The following is a 24,902-nucleotide window of genomic DNA, read 5'->3' as shown; positions in this document are numbered from 1 at the left end:
CAGACCATCTTGAGCACAGGTACGAAGCAGGCAACCCTCTCTACTGGCCATGGGAAAACGTGGGGCTTCACTGTGGCTCAGGTCATGGCCTACTGGGAAGACCGGTCGTCTGTGTGAAACCTCTAAGACATTCATGTCACATGCCTTAAGTGGTCCAGGCAGTGGGATACTGAAACAATTCACACGCAAAAGAGCTGTCCAAACAGATAGCATTTCCTAATGACAATTTGTTTTAATTAAATACAAACAAGGAGGAAAAAAAACAAAAAACAAGAAAAAACAAAACAAGGCACCACGGCCCATTCAAGTATTTTGCATAGATGTACAAATATTGTAAACAATCAATAGGAGGACATGAGAGGAGAGGACTATTTCCTGTGAACAATCTCCCAAATCAAAAGAAAATTCACATTTGCCCTGGATCCCAGACAGACATTTACACAGTCATACAAGAGGACACTGGGTGCATGACTTTGGGCTGCTGGGCTTGGGTTCTACAGAACCTCTCCCTAGCAGGCTTCCCTGGGGGAGGGGCACCTTTCCAGTTGGTGTCCCTGGCTTGTGTGTGGAGTCCTTTTGGGTCTGTCATGACACGCATTTGACAAAATGACTAACCTCCAATTTTAAGAATACAAGTCTCACGCTCACTTTGTCAAATAAGCAAATTGATTGAGCCCAGAGGAGACACTGAAGGATTACTGGAGTGTGGCAGGGGGCTACTGCAACAGAAGGGACTGTTGAATTGCAGAGAGCATCCAGACCCTAACATCTACAATGTTTTGGAGCAGGGGTGAAAAGGGGGCTTTTCTCTTATGAGTGGAAGTCACCAAGGCTAGAAGGAATAGGAAGCAAGCAGGGAGTTGCAGTGTGGAAGGGATTAGCCAAGGCTGCACATCTTACAGAGATTGGGAGCTGAGGTTTACAGGTCAGAAATGGCTTTGCAATTCTAAGGTTGGCAGGGGCTGGGGCTGAGGGATGTAGATCAGTTGGTAGAGTGGTTGCCTATAGACACATGAAGGTCTGTGTTTGAATCCAGGACCACATGAAGCATGGTAGCACACACTGGCAGGCTTAGCACTCGGGAAGAAGCCAACACTCAGGAGTTCAAAGGTCACCCTCAGTTTTCTTTCTCTTCTTTTGAAGTGACTTGAAGGCCAACCTAGGATACTTGAGATCCTGTCTTAATTTTTACTTGTTTTTGTAGAGTTGATTTTTTTTTTTCTCGGTGTGGCCCTGGCTGTCCTAGAACTTCCTTTTTAGACCAGGCTACCCTCATACTCAAGAGATTCACCTACCTCTCCTGGGACTAAAGGTGTACACCACGAAATCCAGCTCCAAACCTTCCCTCAGCCCACTGGAGCCTTGGCTTTGACCTATTCAAGGCCTTTTGACATCTCTCTTCAGTGGCCAGGAACAGAGACGCCTTGGACAGTTATTTCTAGTCTTGCTCTCTTTCTGTGCATAAGAAAAGTCCTTTTCAGTCTTGCATGCCCTCACAGACTTGGTGTAGGTAGACTGAAGTGTTCTGTTGCAAGCACCCCCTCCCCGTGTGGTAATATTCTTTCATCTCCTAAGTGACAATCCTTTGGGACGAGCCCTGTCTTTGAAGCCTAGGTACACCTGTATGGGACCTACAATGCAGACGGGAAGGGATTCCTACCTGTGACAGCCTCCCTGGCTTTTGGAGAGTAGCTGCCAACATTTCTACTGAGTTAAAAAATCCTGCCCTCTTACGGTTCACAGTATAGTTTTATGGGGTGGAGGTGGTACGAGAGTAACGAAAGAGAAAAAAACCGAAGTGATTGCCAATGAGCAAGGAAATGGGTCTTTTTTCTGATGTGGCTCAAGGGAAAGAAAGTGGAGGGTTTCTAACTTTGTGGTGAGAATCGGGGTGGCCTCTATTTCTAGGGCCCAACCTGTAGTTACTGGGCATCTGGTAAAGCACAGAAATGAGACACTGATACAGGAGATGGACCAAGGCCTTAAGTAAGCTTTTGGATCACACTCAGAGAGTGTGAACAGCACAGTCACCCTGAAAAGAAAAGAGATGTTTTCCTGAGATCTTTCTACCCGCCAGCCATGTATGCCGTATCTCTCACTTGTCTCTGTGAAGAGATAGAAGGAGGCCTCGGGGTGGTAAATGGGGAGTCAAAAGCTTGCCTCTTCCTCTGGAGGGTTCCAAGAGCTAACAATTGCTCGCTGCGGTTGGCAGGAAGGCCCCTAGAGAACCCTCTGGAGTGCTATTAGCACCTTTTTGGGGGTGGAAGATAGCCTCCATGTGTGAAAACTGTTCTAGGAGGCAGAGCACCAAGCAAGAGGAGGTCCATGCCAGTCCCATTCCCACCTCCCAGCATCTTCCAAGACAATCACATAGGAGCAGTAACCAGGAGAGAATTGATGGAAGGGCATGGTTGAAGAGAGTTAACCGTGACTGTCAACTGTGATCTGTTCATAGTCAACAATCTCACCTCAGAGCTGACCACTAGGGAGGGGCTGGTGCCCCTGCCTAGACGTTACTAATAGCCAGGATTCCAAACATGTCAGTCCCCCTCAGTATAACTGTGGCTGTCCTGGAGAACCTTACTTAGATATAGGTCAGGAATAAGGAAGGAGGCCCCTTATCCTGCTTGAGGCCATAAAATACAAGTACATGCAGAGCTGTCTGTCTGTCTGTCTGCCTGCCTGTCTCTCTCTCTCACTGTCTCTCACACACACACACACACACACACACACACACACACACACACACACACCCCTCGGCTCAATGCTCTGCGATCCAGTGCAGAAAGTCCAGTGGCTACCCCATGAGGCAGGATCCTGATTTGGAGGTCACTAGCATATAGTCACCAGCAAGTCAGGACTGCAGTGGTCCACCACCAAAGCACCATAGGCTAGGGATGCTGAAAGAGGAGGAGAAGGGGACACATGGAACACTGGGATGTACGGCTGGGGATTCTAAAAGTCCTTAGCAACCTTTGGCGTCACGGCTCAGAGGGGACACAGGCTGACCGCTCCCCCCTGCTGTCTACACTACTTACAAATAGTACCTGTCTGAGTCAGAGTGACCCATGTAAATATGGGAGTGGGAATGTGAAGAATGGTTGGGGATGTGGGGGAGCATGGCTTGTCACATGCAGCCACATAGCCAGGAACAGGCACCTTGACCAAGCCTTGGGGCAGGGATGCAGCTTCCTTGGGCCATAAAAGCAAAGAGACGGTAAGGCCCAGCCTGGGAGGCCAATCACTGAAGCTCCTGTGTGTACCTGCCAGCAGAGGACCCGGATGGATACCTTCTCCAAGCTCGGCACAGGAGGACCCCAGCTCAAGACTTCCCTGAGCGTTGTTGGTAGCTCTTGGCTAGCGGGCTGAGGGAGAATCGTCCCCAAGCCTCCTCCACATGTCTCCCTTTCCTACCCGGGCTGTATATTGCACAGGACAACACTTAGAAGCCATCGGCTATGAGACCCTCTGGGCCTCAGAGGGAGCAGGAGGCACTAGGGCAAGAAGGGAGATTCTGGGGATGAGGTGGGTTCCAGAAGGCTGGAGAAGCTTCAGGGTGGCCAAGCAGGCTTCTTCCTTCTGGACCTTCCATGGCATCCGGAGTCTTCAAGCGAAACAAGAAACTTCTAGACACGTCTAGATCTTGGAGCTGGTTATCCCTCCAATCCTCTGTGATCGGTACTCAGGAAGCTAGAAAGGAAAAGAAAAGACGTGACCTCAGTGCTGGCCGGTGGAACATTGGCCAACTGGCCTCTTGCTCTTGACAGCCAAGAACAGAAGTGGGACCATCAGAAGTCTGTCCCTGTGGCTGCTTCGGGGCCACCAGCCCTCGCAGTAAAGCATTGTGTGGCCACCCTGAAAGCTGGAAACTCAGCCCCTCCCCCTAACGTCATGTTTCAGTACAATAGTTTCCCAGTGCTTCATGGGAATATGGGTTGGCAGCCAGCTTTCTTGCCTCACCCCTTCTGCCAAGACTAAGCTAAGGACATGACAGCCAGAGAGAAGCATGAAGGACAGGGACATATGTTGACAGGATTGTATAAGCAAATGGCTTTGGCCTTCACAGCAATATAATGAGATTGGCCCCGGCTGCCTCTTAGGCCTTTTTAAAAATTACCTTGAACCACCTTGCTGGCCAATCTTAAGCCTTCTTATCAAGTCAAGGATTTACTCAAAGTGGTCTATCTGTTCAGGTGCCAACGAAGCCACCAGAGCTCAGGCTTCTGTGTGAGGACTTCTTTCTCATATAAATTCAAACCTCCCTTTGCTCATGTGAGGTAACAGCCAAGCAGACCTCCAAGCAAGGCTGTGTGCACTTCTGCTTCTGTTCTAGACCCTCAGTTTAGACCACGAGAGCACAGAAGCTGCTTTCTCAGCCACACGCTTCTCCTCTGGTCCTTCCGCGGACTCACCTTTGGAACAGACACTGCTGGAGGCCTGGGAGGCTGAGGACCAGTAGTAGGGGGATGAAACAGGGAGGTGCCTCCTGGCCTGGGAACAGTCCTTTGGCCCGGCACAGGATTCGCTGGGAGTGCCTTCTGAGGTGGCCGAGGCCTGGGGAAATCCTGCAGGGAGCAAGAAGTCTTACTTGAGGGGCTCCTTTCGAAAGAAAAGATACCTAATATCTTATGCATCACAAACAAAATGACCAGATTACATACCAGATTGTTCATGTTTAAAGGACTCGCCTGGGGGTGGGTACGTAATGTGGTCACATACTAAGGAAAAATAAGACCTTTTTGAAAAGCAAGTTAGTGGTCTCTATTAAAATTAGATTATGGGCACCGTATGATAAGGCACACTTAATTCCAGCACTCAGGAGGTAGGAGCAGGTGGGTCTGTGAAGTCAAAACCCTGTCTCAAAATTAAAAAAAAAAAAAAAATTGAAAAGGTCATTTCCTGATGTGAAAAATCCTACTTGCCGTTGACCATGTTAAAGACTGTTAGCACAGGTGCAGAAGGCTGTCCCTGTGCACACACGGTTTATAACACCAGAGAACCTAGAAACTTCCAAAATGTCCACAGTGGAAGAACAATGTAAACTTAGCCAGTGACGTGGGCAACAGCATGTGCAAAGAGCAGAGCAGGGGGTCTGGGCTCATGAGGACAGCCGCCTGCGAGACAAGGTGACATGGACCCGACTGAGGAGTGTGTACACAAAGGAGACCGCCTACGGAAATGAAGAGAAGTGGGCGGGTATGATGATCCGGGAAAACAGAATGAGAGGAGTGGGCGGGGAGAGAAAGTATGTGTATGTGTGCATGACAGTGTATGTATGTGTGAGTGTGTGTGGACATGTGAATGTGTGTGAGAGAGAGTGTGTGTGTATGGTGTGTGTGAGTGTGTGTGGACATGTGTATGTGTGTGAGAGAGAGTGTGCGTGTATGGTGTGTGTGTATGTGTGAGAATGTGTTCACGTGCACATACACATGTGTTTATGTGTGTGAGAGAGTGTGTGTGTGTGGGTGTACATGGGGCTCCTCTAAGCCTAAGTTTATTTTAACTAGTTTATTTCTCTTAATATCTTTTATCGCTACTAACATAAATAATTTACCAGGCTTTTATTTTTTTGTCTGTAGCCATCTCTGGCTAGAACTAAATAGAGGTGGGCAGGGCACCTTTTCTGTCTGATTCATGGAGACATCACAGGCTTTGGGGGCCAGCTAGTACTCAGGAATCAGGCAACCCAATACCATAAATAAATGAGCTAATCAAATTTCTCAAAAGAGACACATTTCTGTATGACTTGAATTTTTTAGAATAAAGAATTATGCAGTTTTGAGCCGGGGTTTTTCTACATAGCCCTGGCTGTCTTGTAACTCATCATATAGATCAGACTGGCATTGAACTTACAGTAATCCATCTGCCTTGGTCTCTCGAGTGCTGGGATTACTGGCATGCACCACCACACTTGGTATTTGTGTTATCTTTATTATTTATATGTGTGAGTTTATGCCCTGTATGCTCAGGTGCCACAGAATCCAGAAGATCCCAGGGAACTCACTGATGTCAGTGCTGGGAACCGAACCCTGGTCCTCTCCAACAACAGTAAGTGCTCTTAACCATTGAGCCAACTCTCCAGCCCCACTACTCGATTTTTTTTAAAAAAACAAGTATATGCTTTTTGTGATTGGAAAAACAAAACCTTTAGGGTCAAAATCATGGCCTGTCCCTGAGCTGGTAGGACTTGAGAGAAGCCAGTTCCTTGACCTGCCTAAAAGGGGTGCTCGCGAGTTCCATGATAGACACAAGGCGAGTATGCAGGGGGGCAGACAAACAGCAGAGTTGGTTTTCCTACACGAATGACTTCTCAGGGCAAAACCTGAAGCTCAGAAAGAAAAGTCGAAAATGCCTGAGCCCAGAAAGCCACTGCACACCCTTGAGCTCTACCCTTTCCAGGAGGGGCGCTGATCTGGGAGGGTACAGGATGAAACCCCCAGTGTACCAGAGAGCTCAGGTCTTGCAGGGAAAGACTACAGGGTATAGACAGTGCAGAAACTGCAGAGTGAGCCCCTGGCAGTTGTTATCTGTCTTGGAGCCTTATCGGAATGTCTGCCCCGGGCCTCCCAGCACTGAGCCTCCTAAGGAAGCCAGGCTGATACCAGAACCTAATCCTTGGTGGGAGAATAAACAGGGCCAAGACTTAACAGCACAGAGGAGGATTTTCTACCCTGAGCAAGCAAGGAGAACGTCATGAGGATCTGCTAAACTATGCCCTCCAAAGGCAGCATGGCCAACTTTACCCAGAGTTCATTCACATCCGCTAGGCGTACCTCCCTGAGCATGCTTAGTTTAAGGTCATAGTTTACAGAGATTAGAGCTGGCCCATTTTGGGGTATGCCTAGCTCATGGAGCAGTGTTTAAAGTGATTAGGTAGGAATGAGTCTGGTTATGCTCACCCTGCACCATAACGGTTCAGATGCACTCTATCCCTCCTCTGCATGGATTTGTATGTCACGCCCTGGCCGCACACACAGGAACTTGTGAGGGGCAGTTTCCCAGCACAGAACCCAACCTGATACCCTCACTGTCTCATACCCTAGGGACCATCCCAAACCTGAAGCTGACCATGTGGTGGTTGTGATCAGAGAAACTTCGGTCCCGGGGAACCCTTTGGACCATACCAAAAGAAAGCAAATACAATTAGTTCTAGAGGCTACCACACTGGGCTACTGCCCAAGAAATGCCTATGTCTTCACAGGGGAACTTAAACCAGAGTACACATACTATAGGGAAAAGCCACTGTGTTATAGCTCCAAGCTGTGAGTGCCAGCCAAACAGAAGGGGATAGTCTAGACCCATCGTGTCCAAGAGAACCCCTCAGGCAAGCGAGGCATCATGTTGTGCCCTTCAGTAAGACTCTTCGTGAGTGAGAGCTAACTAGTGGGTACACTTTGTAGGGCTGAGTACAATGAGAGAGGCACAGGGTACTAAGATCAGCCTTTCTAGGTGAGAGAAGTCCCTCGGGAGAAGTGTTACCTGAGGTCACAGCTGAGGGTGAAGAGGAATAGTCCAAGCGAAGGGATGTGCGTGTATATGAGGAAAAACAGCATCTGCGATGACCTGAAGTGGACAAGGTCTTAGGGAGCTGAAAGAGGTCAGGTTGGGGTACAAAGTGGGTGGAAATCAAATAGGAAAAAAGCATCATGTGGCTTAGGGACCATCCAGAAGAGATGATGATGATGATGGTGATGATGATGATGATGTTGATCAATCGATTGATTGATCGATCGATAGTTGTAGTAGCAGCAGCAATAGTATTTTGGTTTCTCAAGACAGGGTTTCTTTGTGTAACCTTTTCTGTTCTGTAACTAGCTATGTAGAACAGGCTGGCTCCGAACACAGAGATCTGCCTACCTCTACTCCTAACCACTGGAATTAAAGGTGTGCACTCCTACCTCCGGTTTGGGAAGATACCTCTTACTCTTTATTGCTAAGCGTCTGGAAACCCATTGTATTCACCAGAACAAAGAAAAGATGATCAAATCCAGTCAGTGCATCACCCCAGTGCCCCTCATTGGCCTGTTATGAGCAATGTTCCCAGCCTAGGGTCTCAGAGAACCCACTTACCTGGGACAGTAGGCAGTTAGGTGCAGGGGGCATGGGCCGGCTTGGGGGAGGTCTTCTGGCTGATTCCTTTCTTTCTATTTGAGCTCCAGCTTCTGGCGAGCTCCCAGCAGCCCTGTTCAGATGTGCTGGCAGTGGTGCAGGATGGGATTCAACTCGTAGGTAGTCCGGAGGGGGCCGGGGAGGAGGGTGGGAGGGCTTCCGGAGAGTTTCAGGGGTGTTAGTCACCTGTATGAAGGAGACAAAGAGCAGCTGAGATGAGGAATCCTCTCTATGTGTCTCTCAATGAGGTGACCAGAGCCTCATCGGAAGGCAGAACAGACATGCTGACCTCCAGATTCCAGGCTTCAAAACCAACTGACAAGCCCCTAAAATAGCTTTCATTACCAAGGGCACACATAAGCACTTAAGAAAGCCTAACAGGGATTAAGGGAAATCAATCAAGTTCAGTGGTGCAAAGCCCTTACCTTTCGCTTGCCCTGGGGTGTCTGTAACTTGAAAGTTGGGTTGGCGTGGCCAGTTCCACCATTCTGAGACACCCTGAAGGGACAACTGGAAACAAGGAAGAGGGGACAGGGGAGAGGGAGATCTTTAATGGTGTGTGTGGATAAGCAAATCCGACCTAGACCAATGGACAAATCTAACCAACCCTCCTCTGGAGAAAGTGGGCTGATCCTTTAAAACCCATCTCCTAAATTATAAATAAGTACACATATGGCCACTGGAGAAGCCTTGCACAAAGCAGATCCCCTCCCTCCCCAATAAGAAGATAGAGTATCACTAGCCATCATGTACCCCGACCCCCACCATCGTGGATATAGAATGATGCAAGGCAGAAAAAAAAAATCCCTTCCAGTGCAAGTACACTTAACAGAACTCTAGAGAATACGCCCCATCAATATCTCAATGAATTAATCATTTGTCTTCTTGGGTCAATGTCTAGTTATCTCTGTGACTGATTGAACTTATCATCCCTTTCTGTTGCCTCAGCTTCCTGCACTTTAAAAATAAGACATGAGTTAACCAGGCAGGGACGGTAAATAGATTTTATGTCATTCCCCCAGTTTGAACTGGCTAAGGACTTTCTATTGGGAAGAATTCGAGTTGACAACCAGGCTCAGTAGAAATCGATCACAGCCATTACCTAATAACGTTTGCCATGGTGACCGAGCAGGACAGAAGGGGTGAGGGTGGCATGTTCCCTGCTGTCACCATCCAAGAATTAGACCCACCACCACCAACCTTCCCACAAGGGCTGGGCATAGCGCCCCGTCGCACCTGAACTGTTGCCGCAGTTTAAAAGGGAGAGCTGAGGGCTTGCCCAGTTTGTGGCTCTGTCTGTAGCAATGACACAATAGCACCAGGACTGCTAACACGAAGAGGGCGGAAAACACCCCAGCAATCACAGGACCCACACCTGCCGGAAGTCAGCACAAGTGAGAGAATTAGAGGCCGTTGGTTCAGGCTACCATAAACTGACAGAGCCTCGGTTGTCCTTCAGATATTTATGACTGATTTCAAACAAACTCGAACACACTCGACATGCACGTTATATAGTATTGGCGCCCTAATACTAGCTTAAAGAACCAGGCCCATGCCCATGTCCATGCCCATGCTTTTAAAGACAGTCCCCACAGGCATTTCTCTTCAGCTGCAAAGATTCTTCCCAAAGCGGTTCAGACCCCGTCAGTTACGGTCAGCTTCTGGCTAATGGATTTTTATCAAGTCAGCCTGCATCATGATTTTCCTAGACACAGAGCAATGGCCAGAAATACTGGCTCAGATGCCTTAGGACTAGAACTCTTTCCCTCACGGTTGGGCCCAAAGCCGTCTCCATGGTTCCACGAGTCATAAATTTAAACAGACATGGATGCCCACATTGGTGAAGTGCCCCTTGCTTGCTCTTCCTTCCTGTCTGTTTTTATTTTGCTAGAGCCCAGACTGGCCTCAAAGTTGCAGCAATTCTCCTGCCTCAAACCTCCTAAGTGCTAGCTAGCTACTACCACACCCTGTTTTTACCTTTATACCTTTTTTAAAGTACTTTTGCCATTACTCAAAAAACAAAATCTGGAAACCACAGGGGCTGAGTTCCCGAGGCCTCCCCTAAGAACTATAAAACTTGTCTGTTTTCCCATTTCTTAACCTTCATTTAACAAAAGGCAAAATAACCAATAAATGCACCCCAGGATAGTGTCCCTAACAGGACTAATTACTAGTTGCTCCCCCAAATAATTGTGACTACCCAATGACCTATCATCTCCCTTAATATCTCACTCCTCCTCCCTCCCCTTAGTAAAAGGACAGGAAGGCATCTAAGCCCAGGCCCAGGCCGCATAGGAAGAACTGGCATCCTCCCACTCAGCGTCTTTCTCTTGGCCCTCTCCCTGCAGAATCTGGAGAGTGAAGCCAACTTGGGCTTTCTGTAACAGTCAAACCCAACCTGTAGCCCACAGTCTCTATGTATCTCCTCACGGTTATGAATAAAGCCTGACACTTTTGTAGACAACAGTGCCATACTGCAATGTCAACAGGCTGGAGGTTCCTGCCAACCAACCCCTGATCCCCATGGTCTCCTCTCACAAAGGCAGAACACTTACTCTTAGGGGGCAAAGGACCACTGTCAATGCTGCCGCCATCTCCTGGGGTGTTACAGAAAGGTGGAGCCCAGCCAGGGAAGCAATGACAGTTCTTGTTGTTGTTGCAGACCTAGAGTGAAGGGCCGCAGATGTATCGGCTCCCAAGAGAGCTGTGACCTCCCACAGGGCATGCCCCCACGACACCCAGGACCCCAGACCTCTGCACGGACACACGTACCCCATGACCATTGCACTTTTTCCCACAGCCTTCCGTCTCAAAGAAGGAGGTGTTCCTGCATTGCCCCTCGAAGCAAATCTGCAACAAGGAACAGCAGCCATCAGTGGAGCAGCAGGGACGTGGGGGAGGCTTATGGGGTGGGAGGTTTGTCCTTAGCATGAATGGGAACCCCAAAACGTAGCTCTGGTCTATATATTTTAGTGAGAGACACAAAAGGCCTCCAAAGGGGGGGCGGTGGGTAACTGAATTCTGCTATCGCCCTTGTGATTGGAGAAGGAATAACAAACATTGCTGAAATGTTACATCCAGCAATTAGGTCTAGCATGTTTACGGTCTAGCATCATGCTGATTATATGCTATCCAACAATGAATGTGTTCTAATTTTAGTATCATGCCTAAAAATAATGAATGTGGCAGGAGCTTACTCTGTGCTGGGCATATCATGGGGGTTCCTCTGTGTTCATAATTTTACTAACACAATTAAATACGTGAGATCGGGAGCGTCATTTTCCTTGGGTTCCCTGACTCTCAGTCCGCTTCTATTTCGTGTAATAGCTTACGGCATGGATGATAGCGAAGCCCGTATTTACGCCTAATCCACAGTCTATAGGGTGCTTGTCGGTGGGATGCTATTACCCTGGGAGCCATGCATCATTCCTCCAGAGCCCACACTTCTCAATCTCTGTCTCTGCCTCTTGGTTTCTGAGTGAGGTTATGGAGGGACTCACATGGTTGTGGCCACACTTGGTCCCAGTCATCACCAGCCCTGGGTCCAGCATGTCACCTTCCCCTTCCTCCTCCTCAGGACCCCGGTAGACATGGGTGCCCCGACAGTGGATCCGCCTCCCATTCAAGGTAATGGTGGTGTCAATAGATACTGCGTTGGATTCCAGGGGCCTGGCCTGGGTGCTCTGACACTGGATCTTCCCACACTTGGCATCCCTGGGCCGGGAAAGAGGACGGTATCAGAGGCTGGGGAAAAGCTGGGGCATTGTAGAGCTTCTGTCTGAGCCGAGTCAGCAGGCTTCGGAGGAGCAGAGCAAAGGACCAGAGAGTGGGCTGGAATCCAGCAGACCCAGAAAAGGAGTGGGTTCCTTGTGTCTTAGCAGACCTAAGCCAAGAGCTCAACTTAGGATGTCCGAACTCCAAGGACAACTGAATGACATGAATACTTGGTCATCTTTATCCCACAACCATTTCCCAAGCCAACCATGAGCTGGGTCTTCCTCTGCCTCCCATTCGTCGTTGTTCTAAGGGTTGAACATTTTCAATCCCCATCCGTCTTCCCTCCTACACAGCTTCCCTGACTTACATTATTACCTCTTTTTGTCCCGGCCTGCAAGACCCCTGACTGCAGCATCCACGGGAGGAATCCAGATCTTCCAGCGGTGCCTTTAAATCTCTAAGGGTCTAATTCCTGCTTTCCTCTCCCCACGCTCAGTTACATGGCTTCCTTTCCTTTCCTTCCCACACATCGTAGCTTACTGTCTCTACCCCGTCTCTGCCTAAAGCACTGTTTTACACGCTGGTTCGACTCCTCACTGCTGCAGAGCTCAGCTAGAGAACTTCTTGGGGGAAACGCCCTAGGCCACTAACTATTACTCCATTACCTAACCTTGCTCTAGACACTCAATTCAGCACCTTGCCTGTGGTAAATCTGCAAGAGTGGTGGGCAGAGGAGTGAGTGGGTGGCTGGGATGAACGAATTAGAGATGGCTTCTTTGGACCAGGCATAATTTTAACACTCTGCAAAAACCGGTCTGTGATCCACGACGCTGATGTGCTGGAACACTGTCATCTCAGATCACAGCCATCTCCTGCCCCACTCTTTATATGAGAGAGAGAGAGAGAGAGAGAGAGAGAGAGAGAGAGAGAGAGAGAGAGAGAGAGAGAGATCCTGTCCTGCTCTTAAGAGAGCTGCCAAAGCAACCTTGATCAGCTTCCTAGAATGCAAAGCTGCCCACTCCTCTTTGTCCCTTCCTTAGAGCCAACTGGACAGGTAGAGCACAGAGACAGACTTTAACTGAGTTGTGTAAAAGCCAGTGGGAGGCTGTCCACACCAAGTCAGGTGGGAGTGAGGAGGACAGAGCAGGGCTCACTTGGTCACTCTCCCTCCCATCGGGCCAGCATTGCGGTCTCACCTGGGGCTGCACTTCCTGTATTTGCCATTCAAGCCCTTGCCGCAGTTACCATAGGTGTCACCAGCAGCGTTCACCCTCTCGAAGCAAAGATCAAGAGCAGGCCTGGCTCCTAAGTGTGCAAGAAACATCTGTTAGCCTGACAGAGGCTCCCCGTGACAGAGCTAGCCCTGGCTAATGGCGGACACTTCCACATTCTCAAGAGCGATTCAGGGAAAATGTTGCATGGAAGATTTGTGTCTTTGGCAGCTGCATGCTAAGCCGGCTCGTTAATGAGGAAGAGCTGCCCTATTTCCGGACCGTAAAAGACTAATAATTCATGCCCCAAACATTAAAAGAACTAAAACACATCTTTGGAGTTTTTTTTTTCTTCATATCCACCTTGTTTTCCCTCTCCTATATCACAGGAAAGAAACCATCTTTAGCAGTGCGGCTACGAGAAAAATAAATTGTCTTCTCTATCTTCTGCATCCCTCAGATTTGATTCTGGGGCATCTTCTTGAGAGAACACAATAAAGAATGGGAGTCTCTTCTCTTCTCTTTCTGCTCTGCACTTTGTGGTTCAACTTGGTTTGTTGTACACAGAACTCAGCCCCACGTGACTTGAGGGCACAGCGGATGCTGCTGCAGCAATTAGCAGCAGTGTAATGACATCTTTAACAACATCTTCACATCCCTGAGCAAGTACACTGGGAGGCTGCTTCTAAGGAGTGTAACGCCCAGCTTCTGAAAATGGGGGCAGATGGAACCCCACACCTGAATGGGGTAGGAGCGGGAGGAGGCTCAAAATCTGACAACACTAAAGGGATTCTGAATGTGCACTGACCCAAAACTAATTACTACAGAATGTGTAATGAAGTCAGAGCTCATCCATGTTGCGTCCCATGACTTTGCAAGAGTTTGGTTTTCAACACAGCTGCACGCTGCACACAACCAATGAATGCCCCTGAAACCAGCTCAGACTTGAGGCTACTTTATATAAGGACTGGTCGTGTTTTTGTGCTATGTATTTTGTCTCTTAAGCATTGGGTTCGTTAAGGAAAACAAAGAATGTTTTCCCTGCTGTCAGTCCTCGGCAGATAAACATCAGATTATTGTTAAGATTACGTTAGAAAGTTTGATTTATAAAGTAGCTGTTCGAGCTCCTGACTTTAGATTCTTTAAAACAAACAAAACAAAACAACACAGGAGCTGAGCGTGGTGCCCGCCTTTAATCCTAGCACTGGAGAGGAAGAGGCTGGTAGATCTCTGGGAGTTGCAGGCCAGCCTGAACTACATGATAAGTTTCAGGCAAGCAGGCCACACACTGAGACCTCATCTCAAAAAGTAAAAATAAAAATCCCTGAACGAATCAGGATTTGGAGGTCAGATTAGAATTTCCCATAATTTCTGGTAAGGCCCTAAACATACTTCTGTAACTTTTGCACCACATATCGATGTGGGTTGGTGTCCCAGTCCCTCACAACTATAAAATCATAATGTCAGTCAACTCTGAAAACCATAAAAGACCCTTAATGTCCTACACTATCAACTATTTAGCCAAGACTTAATTCTGCACATGAAAAAATAAACAAGCACACCAGTTTGTTGAAATGTACGTTTGCTCCAGTAAAATTATATATGGAAGATTATTTTAAAATAAATTTCGTTATGATTTATGATCAGTAAATGACGTTTGCTGTATATACCTATTTTCATTTACTCACAAATTGCTCATATCATGGAAAAACTTCTCAGGAAAAAAAAAAGGATACGTGGAAAAAATGTAAGCCCTAATGTAATTAATAGAACCGGCAGGCACATTAAAATGTATCTCTAAACTGCTTTCTATGGGGTCCTATCTGTTTCCTCATACCCTCCACAATGCCATATTAGGATGGGTGTTGTGATTACCACATCACTTGGCGTCTTTGAGATCTGATAGATGAAGAAATTCCACTTTACAGCAGTTAAAATTTGCTTTCCCAGAATAGGACTGAAGCCTAAGGGTCTTTTTCATTTTCTTTTCTTCTCCATTTCTGCTTCATTGGTGTGTTGGGGAGAGAGCATTTGTTATCTGTCTGCCCAGTGTTCAAACTAAAAGCTTCAAGGGACGATGAGAAATACTGTCACCTGGCTGCCTTCGAATGTCTCCCTCGAGCTAAGAGGATGTGATGTGGTATTTGAAGGCGTTCTAGACCATGCTAAGTGGCCAGCAGGGAGACAGGCTCAGAAGTAGTGAGTGGAAGAGAGCGTATTCTCCAGGAGGGTCCTTACCAGGTCCCCACAGCTGCTGGCACTGCTCCTGATAAGTGAGGCACATGCCATTGTAGCAGTAGGCCTGGCCGCCCTCACAGGGGGTGCCATCCATCTGGTAATAGTTGGTGGGGCAGTGGGGGGACTTGCCCGTGCAGAACTCGGGGAGGTCACACTGCCGCACCTGCTCACGACACTGGGTTCCAGGAGCCACCAGCTAGGTTGAGGAATGAGAAGAGAAAAGTAGTCATTTCCTCCTTGTCCCCCGACCCCCTTTCAGCCAGGAGCTCATCGGCATCCTATCTGGGGAAGACAGTTTTCCATTGCTTTCATATCCCAGCGCTTATCGCACGCCTTCAATGAGCTCAAGCCATCGTTGGCCTTCGCACAAACAGTGACGGAGTACCTTCAAAGTTGTGTCCACATAGACAAGCTCAATGCAATTCCTGTACACAGCAGTTGAGAAGCAATGGTTATGTAACAATCTGTAGTTTTCTCTGTGCCATTATAACCGCCTTTCGCTGAAGTGTTATTAGGACTTTATTTAGTTTGCATGATAGTCTTATATAATTAAAGAAGTGAGACAGTATATTCCAAGTCATGTGGTATGGTATGTAGCAGACCAGTTCCCTGAGGATACATACATGCATGTACACATGCATGTACTCACACAGAGAGAATTGGCATTCATGCAAAATTTCAATTTACAGCATTATTGTTCTGTTCATGTAAGTTTTTTTTTAAAGATTTAATTTGTTTCATGTATATGAGTACATTGTAGCTGTCCTCAGACACACCAGAAGAGGGCATCGGATCCCGTGACAGATGGTTGTGAGCCACCGTGTGGTTGCTGGGAATTGAACTCAGGACCTCTGGAAGAGCATTCAGTGCTCCTAACCGCTGAGCCATCTCTCCAGCCCTCATGCGAGTTTCCGATGTACAACATTCTTGTTTTGTTCTTGAAACTAGCCTCCAACTCATTAATTAGCACAGACTGGCCTTGAACTCACGTCGATCCTCCTGGCTGAGCCCCCGGAATAACAGAACTGTAAATGTGTCTGGCCTCGCCCGGCTTGTGACTCCAACCAACACAGCCTCACCGTTACGAAAAGCACGGGGCTGAGTGCTATGCGACTACTTATGTCATCAGACCCTCACGTGAAATTGCCCATGAAATTGATATTGCTACTTGTAGCAGTGTTTCTAATATCATGCCAGTCCACAGACGGACAGACAGCTGAGACTCGGGCAGTTAAAAAATCCCCCAAATTCACACAGGTAGGGCTTGACGTCAAGGAACCCTTTGTGAGACTCAATCTGAGATCCCGGAGTGGAGTGAAAGGTCACTCCATGCTTATTCTTCAGCCTTGGTCTGAGGCCTGAAGGACTCAGCACAGCCTTCTGGGGGCTTCCATGTCAGAACAGAAGGTGTCCAAGTTCCCCTGAGCCAGGCAAGGACACCTATGACTCAGGTAGGCCCTCCCCTGATTCCGAGTGACCATGCCACCCACCAGCTCTTCTGGGGAAAAAACCCAGCAGGCTCCTCTGCTAGCCATTCCTAGGCTGAAAGGCTCAGTGAAAGAATGAACAAAGAATGAGCAAGGATGAGCAGGGCCAGCGGCAACACAGAAGCCTCGGGACATGTGTGCACTTAACCAGTACTTCTTCCTGTCTACCCAGAACTCCAGATTACAGCCCCCTCTCTGGCTGCTAAGAGCAAGCATGCTCAGTGGGGTACCATAGGTGAACACCGTGTGTTCTTGGCAAGCTGAGGGTGGGATAGGCCACAGCTCCATTCTCAGACTTCTCTGGTACTCAGACTTTCAGATTAATAACTCAAAAGTTCAAATACCATAGTACTAGTGTGTGTGTCTAACAAATCTGCACAAATATGTTAGATGTATATAATTAGAAAAATATGTATTACATGACCTCTAACAAGGCCCAGGATAACCTTTATAACAAAAATATTAATATGCTATATATGATGATGAAATAAAATTGATTTAGGTAATATTTTATAAAGACTATAATTAGTCTGATATCCATTTGGGTCAGATTTTAATCACCAAATCTGCTAGTTTGGTTTTTTCTTTATATTTTGGGACTTCCTGAATTGTCAGATTTAGATTAAAAAGTTCTCAAATTCGGTGCTATATGACTATTAATGGTAATAATTTATTTCCCACGTTGGTATTAGGAGTGCGTGCTTCAGAGTCAGGGAGAACTGGGTTCAGGTCCTGATGGAATCTGGAATTCATTACCCATCTCCTAATGACCCCATTTTCCTCACCTTAAAATGAAGGCAGTAATGTGTACCCCATGGGGCTATGGTGAAGATTGAATCAGTCAACATATTCTCATCCTGGTGCCCAACATCTACCAAGATGGTCACTTATGTTCATCGAAATCATGTTTGTTTGTTTGTTTGTTTTTCATGTATTCAAGTGAAAATGAAGCCTTCCTGGGCCTGGGAGCTGAGGCTTGTGATCTCTCCTACATATGCACATATATATGTATGTATGTAGCTCTATGTAAGATATATCATATATAGTTACATAAAATGATATACATACATATATACACAATATGCATGTGTTCTTTTTATTTAGATTTTATATGTACATATATGTATATATATTTTATTTATATATCTGCTTATATATTTATATATTAACATATTTATATATTTCTATCATACATATATTATATGTGTATATATATAACATATTATATATATAGTGTGTGATTTGAGCACAATGAGGTCCAGGATAGAAAACCAGTAGGCTTAGTTAAAGGGACATTCTCAGTTCCAAATACACACACACACACACACACACACACACACACACACACACACACACACACACTCTTTTTCCCTTCTCTTTCTCCCAGTGATGGGGTTCAACCAGAGTCTTGAACATGAAAGCACAGATTCTTACCACAGTGACCAGTGGTAAGGACCACCCTCCGAAACGCAGCCATCACCTACTCGGCTGTCACCCCAAGGTCTGAGGCAGAGGAAAGGAGACGCTTACCTTACACTGGTGGCAGCAGGAGCCATGGGCACACTCGGCCCCTTCCTTCAGAGTGCAGTTGGAGGCATTGCAGCAAGGGTTCTTACATTCCTACAAAGGCAACAGGCAGGGAGCTCTTGGCCACTGCAGCAGCAGGGCAAGAGGCGGCGCCCAGCAGGGGGAGCCCTTGCCTCCTCCATGGCCTGCCCAGCATGCTCTGCTTTCTGCTCCCTAGAAGGCCTCACTAGAGCATTGCTTGGCAGTCCTTTACCAGGGTAATGAGCATTTGACAGAAAAATACACGGGTGCTGCATCCTTGGCGATACCACAACTTGGATGGGACTATGTGGTGATTCAGAGCAGGTATTATCCCATAATTATGTGGTCGTACTGAGCTTGTAAAATCCTACCATCCACGATGTCCTTAAAAGAATTCCCCCTATGCTGAAGGGCCAGGGCTGATCTTTGCTTTTAGTTCATAGTCCTTGGTCTTCCGCTAGATTTTTTTTTTAAATTCTGCAAGTTACAGGGTTATAGTTTTAAAAGGAGGTCAGAAGATGGCTCAGTGGGAAGAGGCATTTGTCGCCAAGCCTTGACAATTTGAGTTTGATCCCTGAGTTCCACATGGTGAAATGAGGGGGGGGGGGACACATACACGCACGCACGCACTCACACAAACACACACTAAATAAGTGGTTTTTTTTAAAAGTCAAAAGAACATCTCAGCAGACAGAGTATACCTCAGTCTCATAGTCACGTGTTGCTTACAGTTCACCAACTGTCAAGCATGGGTTAACACACTTTCTCATCCTTCAAAAAATAGACACGAAACAGTATAGTTCTGCTTTTTTCTTCTTCTTCTTCAGAAAAACATCTTTCTCACAGGAATGACGGAGCTAGGGTGTGTGCTCTCCACACTCGTTCTGAAGCTCTCCTTCCTCAGCAGCTCTTCCCTGAGAGCACTTCCAGCACGCCCTTCCAATCGTCTCTTCTCCGGGCTAAACAGCACGAGCTTGGTGTCTAAAGGCTCCTCACCGGGCTCATGGTCATGAGCTCATCCAGCTGTGTGGCCTCCAGAAATGAATTCACTGCAGCTGGAGGGCCCAAGAGGCCATCTGGGGCTCCTCTTGTGGGGGAGGGAGAGATACGTGGCCTGGGATTATGGTCTGTGGCTAGGGCAGTTGCTCAAAAGGGTTCCACCCTGATCCTGGATATGACTGAGCTGACCACAGCTGCAAAGGCCATAGAAATGGTCCACCTGGCAGACGCGCTGTCCGCATCTCCCACACGGAGGGCCTGTGCTATTCACGTTAACAAGTGCTGGCCGCTATGAAATCACTCATTGTCCTTTCCAAAGGAAATTATCTGTCACACTGTCCTTTCAATAGGAACAATTTCAGTGTCCTTAAGCTCTGCAGACAATGCAGATTTGTCCCTCCCTCTAGTGTGGCCCTGACACTTACGTCCTCTTCTCCGCAGTCACATTCTTCACCGTCTTCCAGGTACCCGTTGCCACACCTCCGGCCTCCATACAGCGTCCTTGTATCTGGCATGTTGGAGAGACACATCCCACCTCCTGACTGCAGATACCTGTCCAGCTCCTTCCTGTTGCACGAACTGAACACTTTGGGGAAAGGGTGCCTGGCAGAGAAGGAGGAGGCATTGGGCGAGTTGAAGCACACCAAACAGCTGGCTGTCCTGCCTGCCCCTCAAGAGGCTAAGCTCGCTTGAATGGAAACCCCACACAAGCCCTCTGCCTCACCAGAACATTCATCAGTAACGTGAACTTAGAGTTCTTTCACCCTGAACCATGAGACAATGAACAGGACACACCGTTACTTTTTTTTTCTTATTAAAAATGAAAAAAAGGCGGTGGAGAAACAGAACAGTCATTTCTGTCTTTTCCATGAGGGAGCTGAGGTAGGTCAAGGGTGAGAAGTACATTGAGATGGGTTTCCAGACTGAGAGCTCAACAGAACGCCAGATGGTTGGTTATGTTCTCATGATGAAAAACAGAACCAGAAAGCCCAAGACTACGTGTTTAACTCACTCATGGGCTAAGGAACTGATCTTTGTTTTCATAACCAACACCACCACCCAACACACAAATGCGTGGTCTTTACCACAGTAGAATGTATGAAGGCACCACAGTCGCCAGCTACTATGGAAACGAATCAAAAGCACACTGGGTCCCTTATCCGCAGCTGCCACCCCTGGTTTTCGTTACCGCTAGTCAACAGTGATATGAAAACATCCAGAAATGAACAAATCCTAAACGTGAGGTAACTTTTATTATCATTACTATTTCAAACATTCTAGTTTATTATGAGTTGGTGTTTTTAAACTCTTAATGTGCCTACTTTACACATTAAATTCATTATAGGTATATATAGGAAAATCACACAGAAGCACAGCACAAGATGTAAATATCAGAAAACTGCTCTATCACAACATGGGTCTGTAAAGAGACCCTGGTAAGGCCCTGTGCTTAAGTCTCTAGAACAGTCAAAGGTTAAACATTGAGGGCTTCCTCCAGTACTACCGTAGGCCCCCAAGGAATTTGCTACTAATCATTAAGCTATGACAGTGTGTGAATAACTTAAAAATAATTAGAGTAGGAATGAATTTAGCGGTCAGCCATTTGTCTACACACACTCTATTGGGATTGGCAGAGAGAGGAGTGGGCTTAACCATGAACTCAAACTCAAAAGGTATGCCCTAGAGGCTTGGAACGGAAGAACAAATAAGGATTCGACTACATTGCCTTCCAGGGAGTGGCTCAAGTCCTGGAGAACGGTATGATGTACACATTCAAACACAAGATAACCCTGTTCTTTCAAAAGCTCTGGTTTAGAAAGTCCTTTTAAGTGTTGGGAGTCTCAGTATCCTTGTTTCAGGGATTCCCTTAGGAGTGAATGGATGGCCCCCTTCTCCTCTTATTCTATAAACTACAAAGCTTCCAAAGAGGAAAGACCAAGGGTTATGGTTCTCATCAAAACAGGCCTTCAGCAAAGCTTCTCGAAGAACTGGGCATATGGGTGTGGTAGTAGTTGACGTGAGAGGGTTGCTTAAATTCCCAAGCTCAAGATTAGACTGAGCAAGACTCTCTCACATGTGATCTCAAAAACAAAAACAAGACGAAACAAAACAAAACAAACAAGCAAACAAAATGATTCTGAGCCAATTTTATAGCTGAAAACTACAAACTATTCATCAATCCAGGGTTCTAGATCCTGCTTTGAGGAATCTGGCGTCCTGCAACCCATCTGTCCACTCCTGCTTCGTGTAAACATCATTTAAACTGTCTTCATCAACAGTTTGAAAGGTTCACTGGGTCCGTCTAGGACTGCTTGGGTCAGGCTGACCCTGTATCTCTCACGCCACTCCTCTCCCCACCTGCACCCTTCCGGTTGACTCACCCCGTAGCGGCAGCCATGATGCACCCACCATCGGCTGCGCTGGCAGAACAGCAGTGTGCAGAATCATGGCTCATGCCAAAGTTGTGGCCAATCTCGTGGGCCACGGTGGAGGCTACACCGATGGCATTGTCGGAGTGGTCCTGTTCAGAGAAGAATTTCAAATTCAAGACCAGGGATTTCTTGCATGCTTTTTTTTTTTTTTTTTTTTTTTTTGTTTTTTGTTTTTTTTTTTTTTTTTTTATGAGACAGGGTTTCTCTGTGTAGTCCTGACTGACTGTCCTGGAAATCACTCTGTAGACCAGGCTGACCTTAAACTCAGAGTTCCACCTACCTCTGCCTCCTGAATGTTGGGATTATAGACATGCACCACCACTATCTGGCCTGCATGACTTTTTCCTGTCTGAGCCTGACAGCTCACTGATTTCCCCTAACACTGAGCATACTGACTCTTCATAACTTGCTCTTAACAAGTCTAAAGGCACTGTCTTCATTAGAAAAGCAAATCCTCAAAAGACTGTTACCTGTGTTCTTAAAAGATGCAGACCTGTTGATGTATCTCTTAAACATCAACCTTGACTTGAACAGTAGATACGCTTGGCTCAGTGTTTCCTGAGCGCATCACAGCAGAAAGGGCCACCCCAGACATAACCTGGTACAATTACCATCAAAACAAATGGAGCTGGTGCAGTGATGTAAACCTACAGTCCCAGCCAACTGAGAGGCTGAAGCAGGAGGGCTATCTGAGCCCAGATGTTTGAAACTACCCTGGGCAGTGTAGTGAGACCCATCCCCAAAACCAAACAGTAAAACAAAAGCAGCCACAAGGCTATTTATAACAGGCACAGTTGCACCTGACTTTGATACTAGTACTCAGGAGACAGAGACAGGAGGATCTCTGTTAGAGGACACACACACACACACACACACACACACACACACACACACACACACACACACATATCCTGGTCTATATGGTGAGTTCTGACATAGTGTTCTGTAGTGAGACCCTGTCTCCAAAACATAACAACAGAAAGTGTTTACTAAATATATAATTGTGTTCCTTTTATTATCTCATTTAATGCTTATTCTTGCCCTAAGACCATAAGCCATGAAGCTACCTTTACAACTAAAGACAGGCATTAATTCCAAAGTCGCATGGCTGCTCTTTGAAACCAATTTACTCTAGAATCTGGGGTTTAACATTCACGTTACCTTGTCAATAAAAGTACACGATGGGTAGAGGGATAAAATAACGCATGAGAGCAGAGAAGAGGCTTGCTGATTCATATCCACTCCCGGTTAGAAATACAGAGGCTAGGGATGTAACTGTAGCGTACTGGAGTAGCATGTGTGAGGCCTTGGGTTCGATCCCAGCACCGCACTGAACTTGGTATGTTAGCCAACACTTGCCAACCCAGCTCAATTCCAACTCAAGAGATGGAATCGGGAAGAAGAGAACCTCAAGGTCATCTTCAGTCTGTGGTCAGCCTGGTCTACACAGTGAATCCCAGGCCAGCAAGAGCTACATAGGCAAGCAAACAAAACAAGAAACCTGCTCTTGCCAAGTCAGAATTTCAAAAGACAGCAATTTCCTCACTGTGACTCTTGAGACAGGCTCTCATTTCACAATGCAATACCTAAGGACTCAAGACCCGGACTGGAAACACTTCACCCCACACACCCCACACACACACACACACACACACACACACACACACACACACACACACACACACCATCCTCCAGCTCCTGCTTTGTCTCCTCCAGCCCTTGTGGAATAACACAAGACAGACCTGGAGGTCTATTTTTACAATTGCTTACAAAGGAACACAAACTACAGTGAATGAAATTTTACCCCTGGCTACTCTCCTTAGGACCTAAGAACTTCATCTGAAACATTTGCTCTTTTTTAATGCTTTTTACTTCTGCGACTATATATAAATATCAAATCAGTTTTTCCAAGCCGGCCTCCTCTCTTGGGAGCCATTGTCCCCTTAGGCAACACCACTGTCTTGTCTGAGACCCACCATGCTAACTCCTCCAGACTGGTACACGGAGCACATGGCTATGAGGGGGGCCAGGCCAATGGTGGTGCCTTGGAAGGACCTGCCCCTGCAGGAAGAAAAAAAAGACATGTAATTCAGGTAGGAGCTGAGAGAGTTGCTCCCCTGGGACAGGAGTGAACGGCTACTGTGCTGTGCACTGACCCCACTGACATTCCCAGATTGTCCTCAAGGGGACAAGCCTGGTAACCCAGCAACTGGACAACTTTCAGGATACCACACCTCTCACCTCCCCTCACTTCCTCCCTCAGTAGCAGAGAAGAAAGGTCACTTTCCCTCTCAGAATGTGTCCAAGGTCTCCAAAAGGAAGAAGGCAGGGCTTAAAAAGCTGTGCCCCATTCCTGATTCATAGAAAATGGTCAGAGACAGGGGTCACTGGGAAGGGTGTGGTCCAGGCTGTGATGCCCAAGTGAATCATGTCCATCTTCGCCGGTGGCCAGGGGCTCAGGCCTTACCGTCGGGGGCACGTGTCCTGGGGGCAAAAGTGGGGAAGCCGGACAGCAGCTGCGGGGCTGATGCCGTGGTCCACACATCATGAAAGGACCAAAAAAAGTAGCTGAGTCCCTTTCAGGGCCTCATAAACTGCAGCTGGGTGCAAGGCTAAGCTGTTTCTGCCTTCTGCACTGCAACGATGACCCTAACCTGTCAACGGCCAGTTCCCCCTGATTTAACATATCCCTCTCTCAGTCGCACCCACCCAGAGTAGGCGAGGAGGAATAAACGACTGTTTAGTAAAGGTTTGCTCAATGAATTCAATATATATAGGGGGCTGTCACCTAGCACCCTGACCCCATCCATGTATCCGTGTGTCTGAACGCCCTACTTGGCATTTCACGGGCTTGTCCTTAGCTCTGGGGAAGCTTTACTGTAAACAGATTCAAGGTGTTCAATCCACAAGTTCAGGCCAAATGTTTCAGTAAACAAAGACTTTCTCAGTGAGTGGCCAGTCCTCAAGTGACCACTGAGAGTCCAGGCTTTAGGGACAGGCAGATGTTGAAAATCCCAGTTATTACGAAAGGGTAAATCAAGGCACCAAGGATGAAATAATTCCTGACTTGGCTATATTTAAAAACAAACAAACAAGTAAAGGAGTTTATTCCTCATTGTGCCTTTGTTGAACCCCCTCAAGGCACCCCGGAAGGCCAACAC

At 47.1% G+C, this 24,902-nt stretch overlaps 1 protein-coding gene across 1 annotated transcript in view; it reads right to left on the bottom strand.

Moving 5' to 3' along the window:
- Positions 1–212: 212 nt before the first annotated feature.
- Adam19 (ADAM metallopeptidase domain 19) overlaps positions 213–24,902 on the bottom strand; it is a 90,187-nt gene continuing 65,497 nt past the window's right edge. Inside the window, exons 10-23 of the mRNA XM_032912071.1 lie at positions 23,718–23,802; positions 21,691–21,830; positions 19,735–19,912; positions 18,293–18,382; positions 15,276–15,471; positions 13,023–13,131; positions 11,610–11,823; positions 10,882–10,959; positions 10,665–10,773; positions 9,346–9,484; positions 8,535–8,619; positions 8,071–8,295; positions 4,413–4,565; positions 213–3,690 (exon numbers count right to left, since the gene is read on the bottom strand). Coding sequence (XP_032767962.1) covers positions 3,637–3,690; positions 4,413–4,565; positions 8,071–8,295; positions 8,535–8,619; positions 9,346–9,484; positions 10,665–10,773; positions 10,882–10,959; positions 11,610–11,823; positions 13,023–13,131; positions 15,276–15,471; positions 18,293–18,382; positions 19,735–19,912; positions 21,691–21,830; positions 23,718–23,802 — 1,855 coding nt within the window. The 3' untranslated portion in view covers positions 213–3,636. The remainder of the gene's footprint in view (positions 3,691–4,412; positions 4,566–8,070; positions 8,296–8,534; positions 8,620–9,345; positions 9,485–10,664; positions 10,774–10,881; positions 10,960–11,609; positions 11,824–13,022; positions 13,132–15,275; positions 15,472–18,292; positions 18,383–19,734; positions 19,913–21,690; positions 21,831–23,717; positions 23,803–24,902) is intronic.

The sequence above is a fragment of the Rattus rattus genome, chromosome 9, assembly GCF_011064425.1.
Source record: "Rattus rattus isolate New Zealand chromosome 9, Rrattus_CSIRO_v1, whole genome shotgun sequence".
Classification (NCBI taxonomy): Eukaryota; Metazoa; Chordata; class Mammalia; order Rodentia; family Muridae; genus Rattus; species Rattus rattus.
This window is presented reverse-complemented; position numbering and strand designations above follow the sequence as displayed.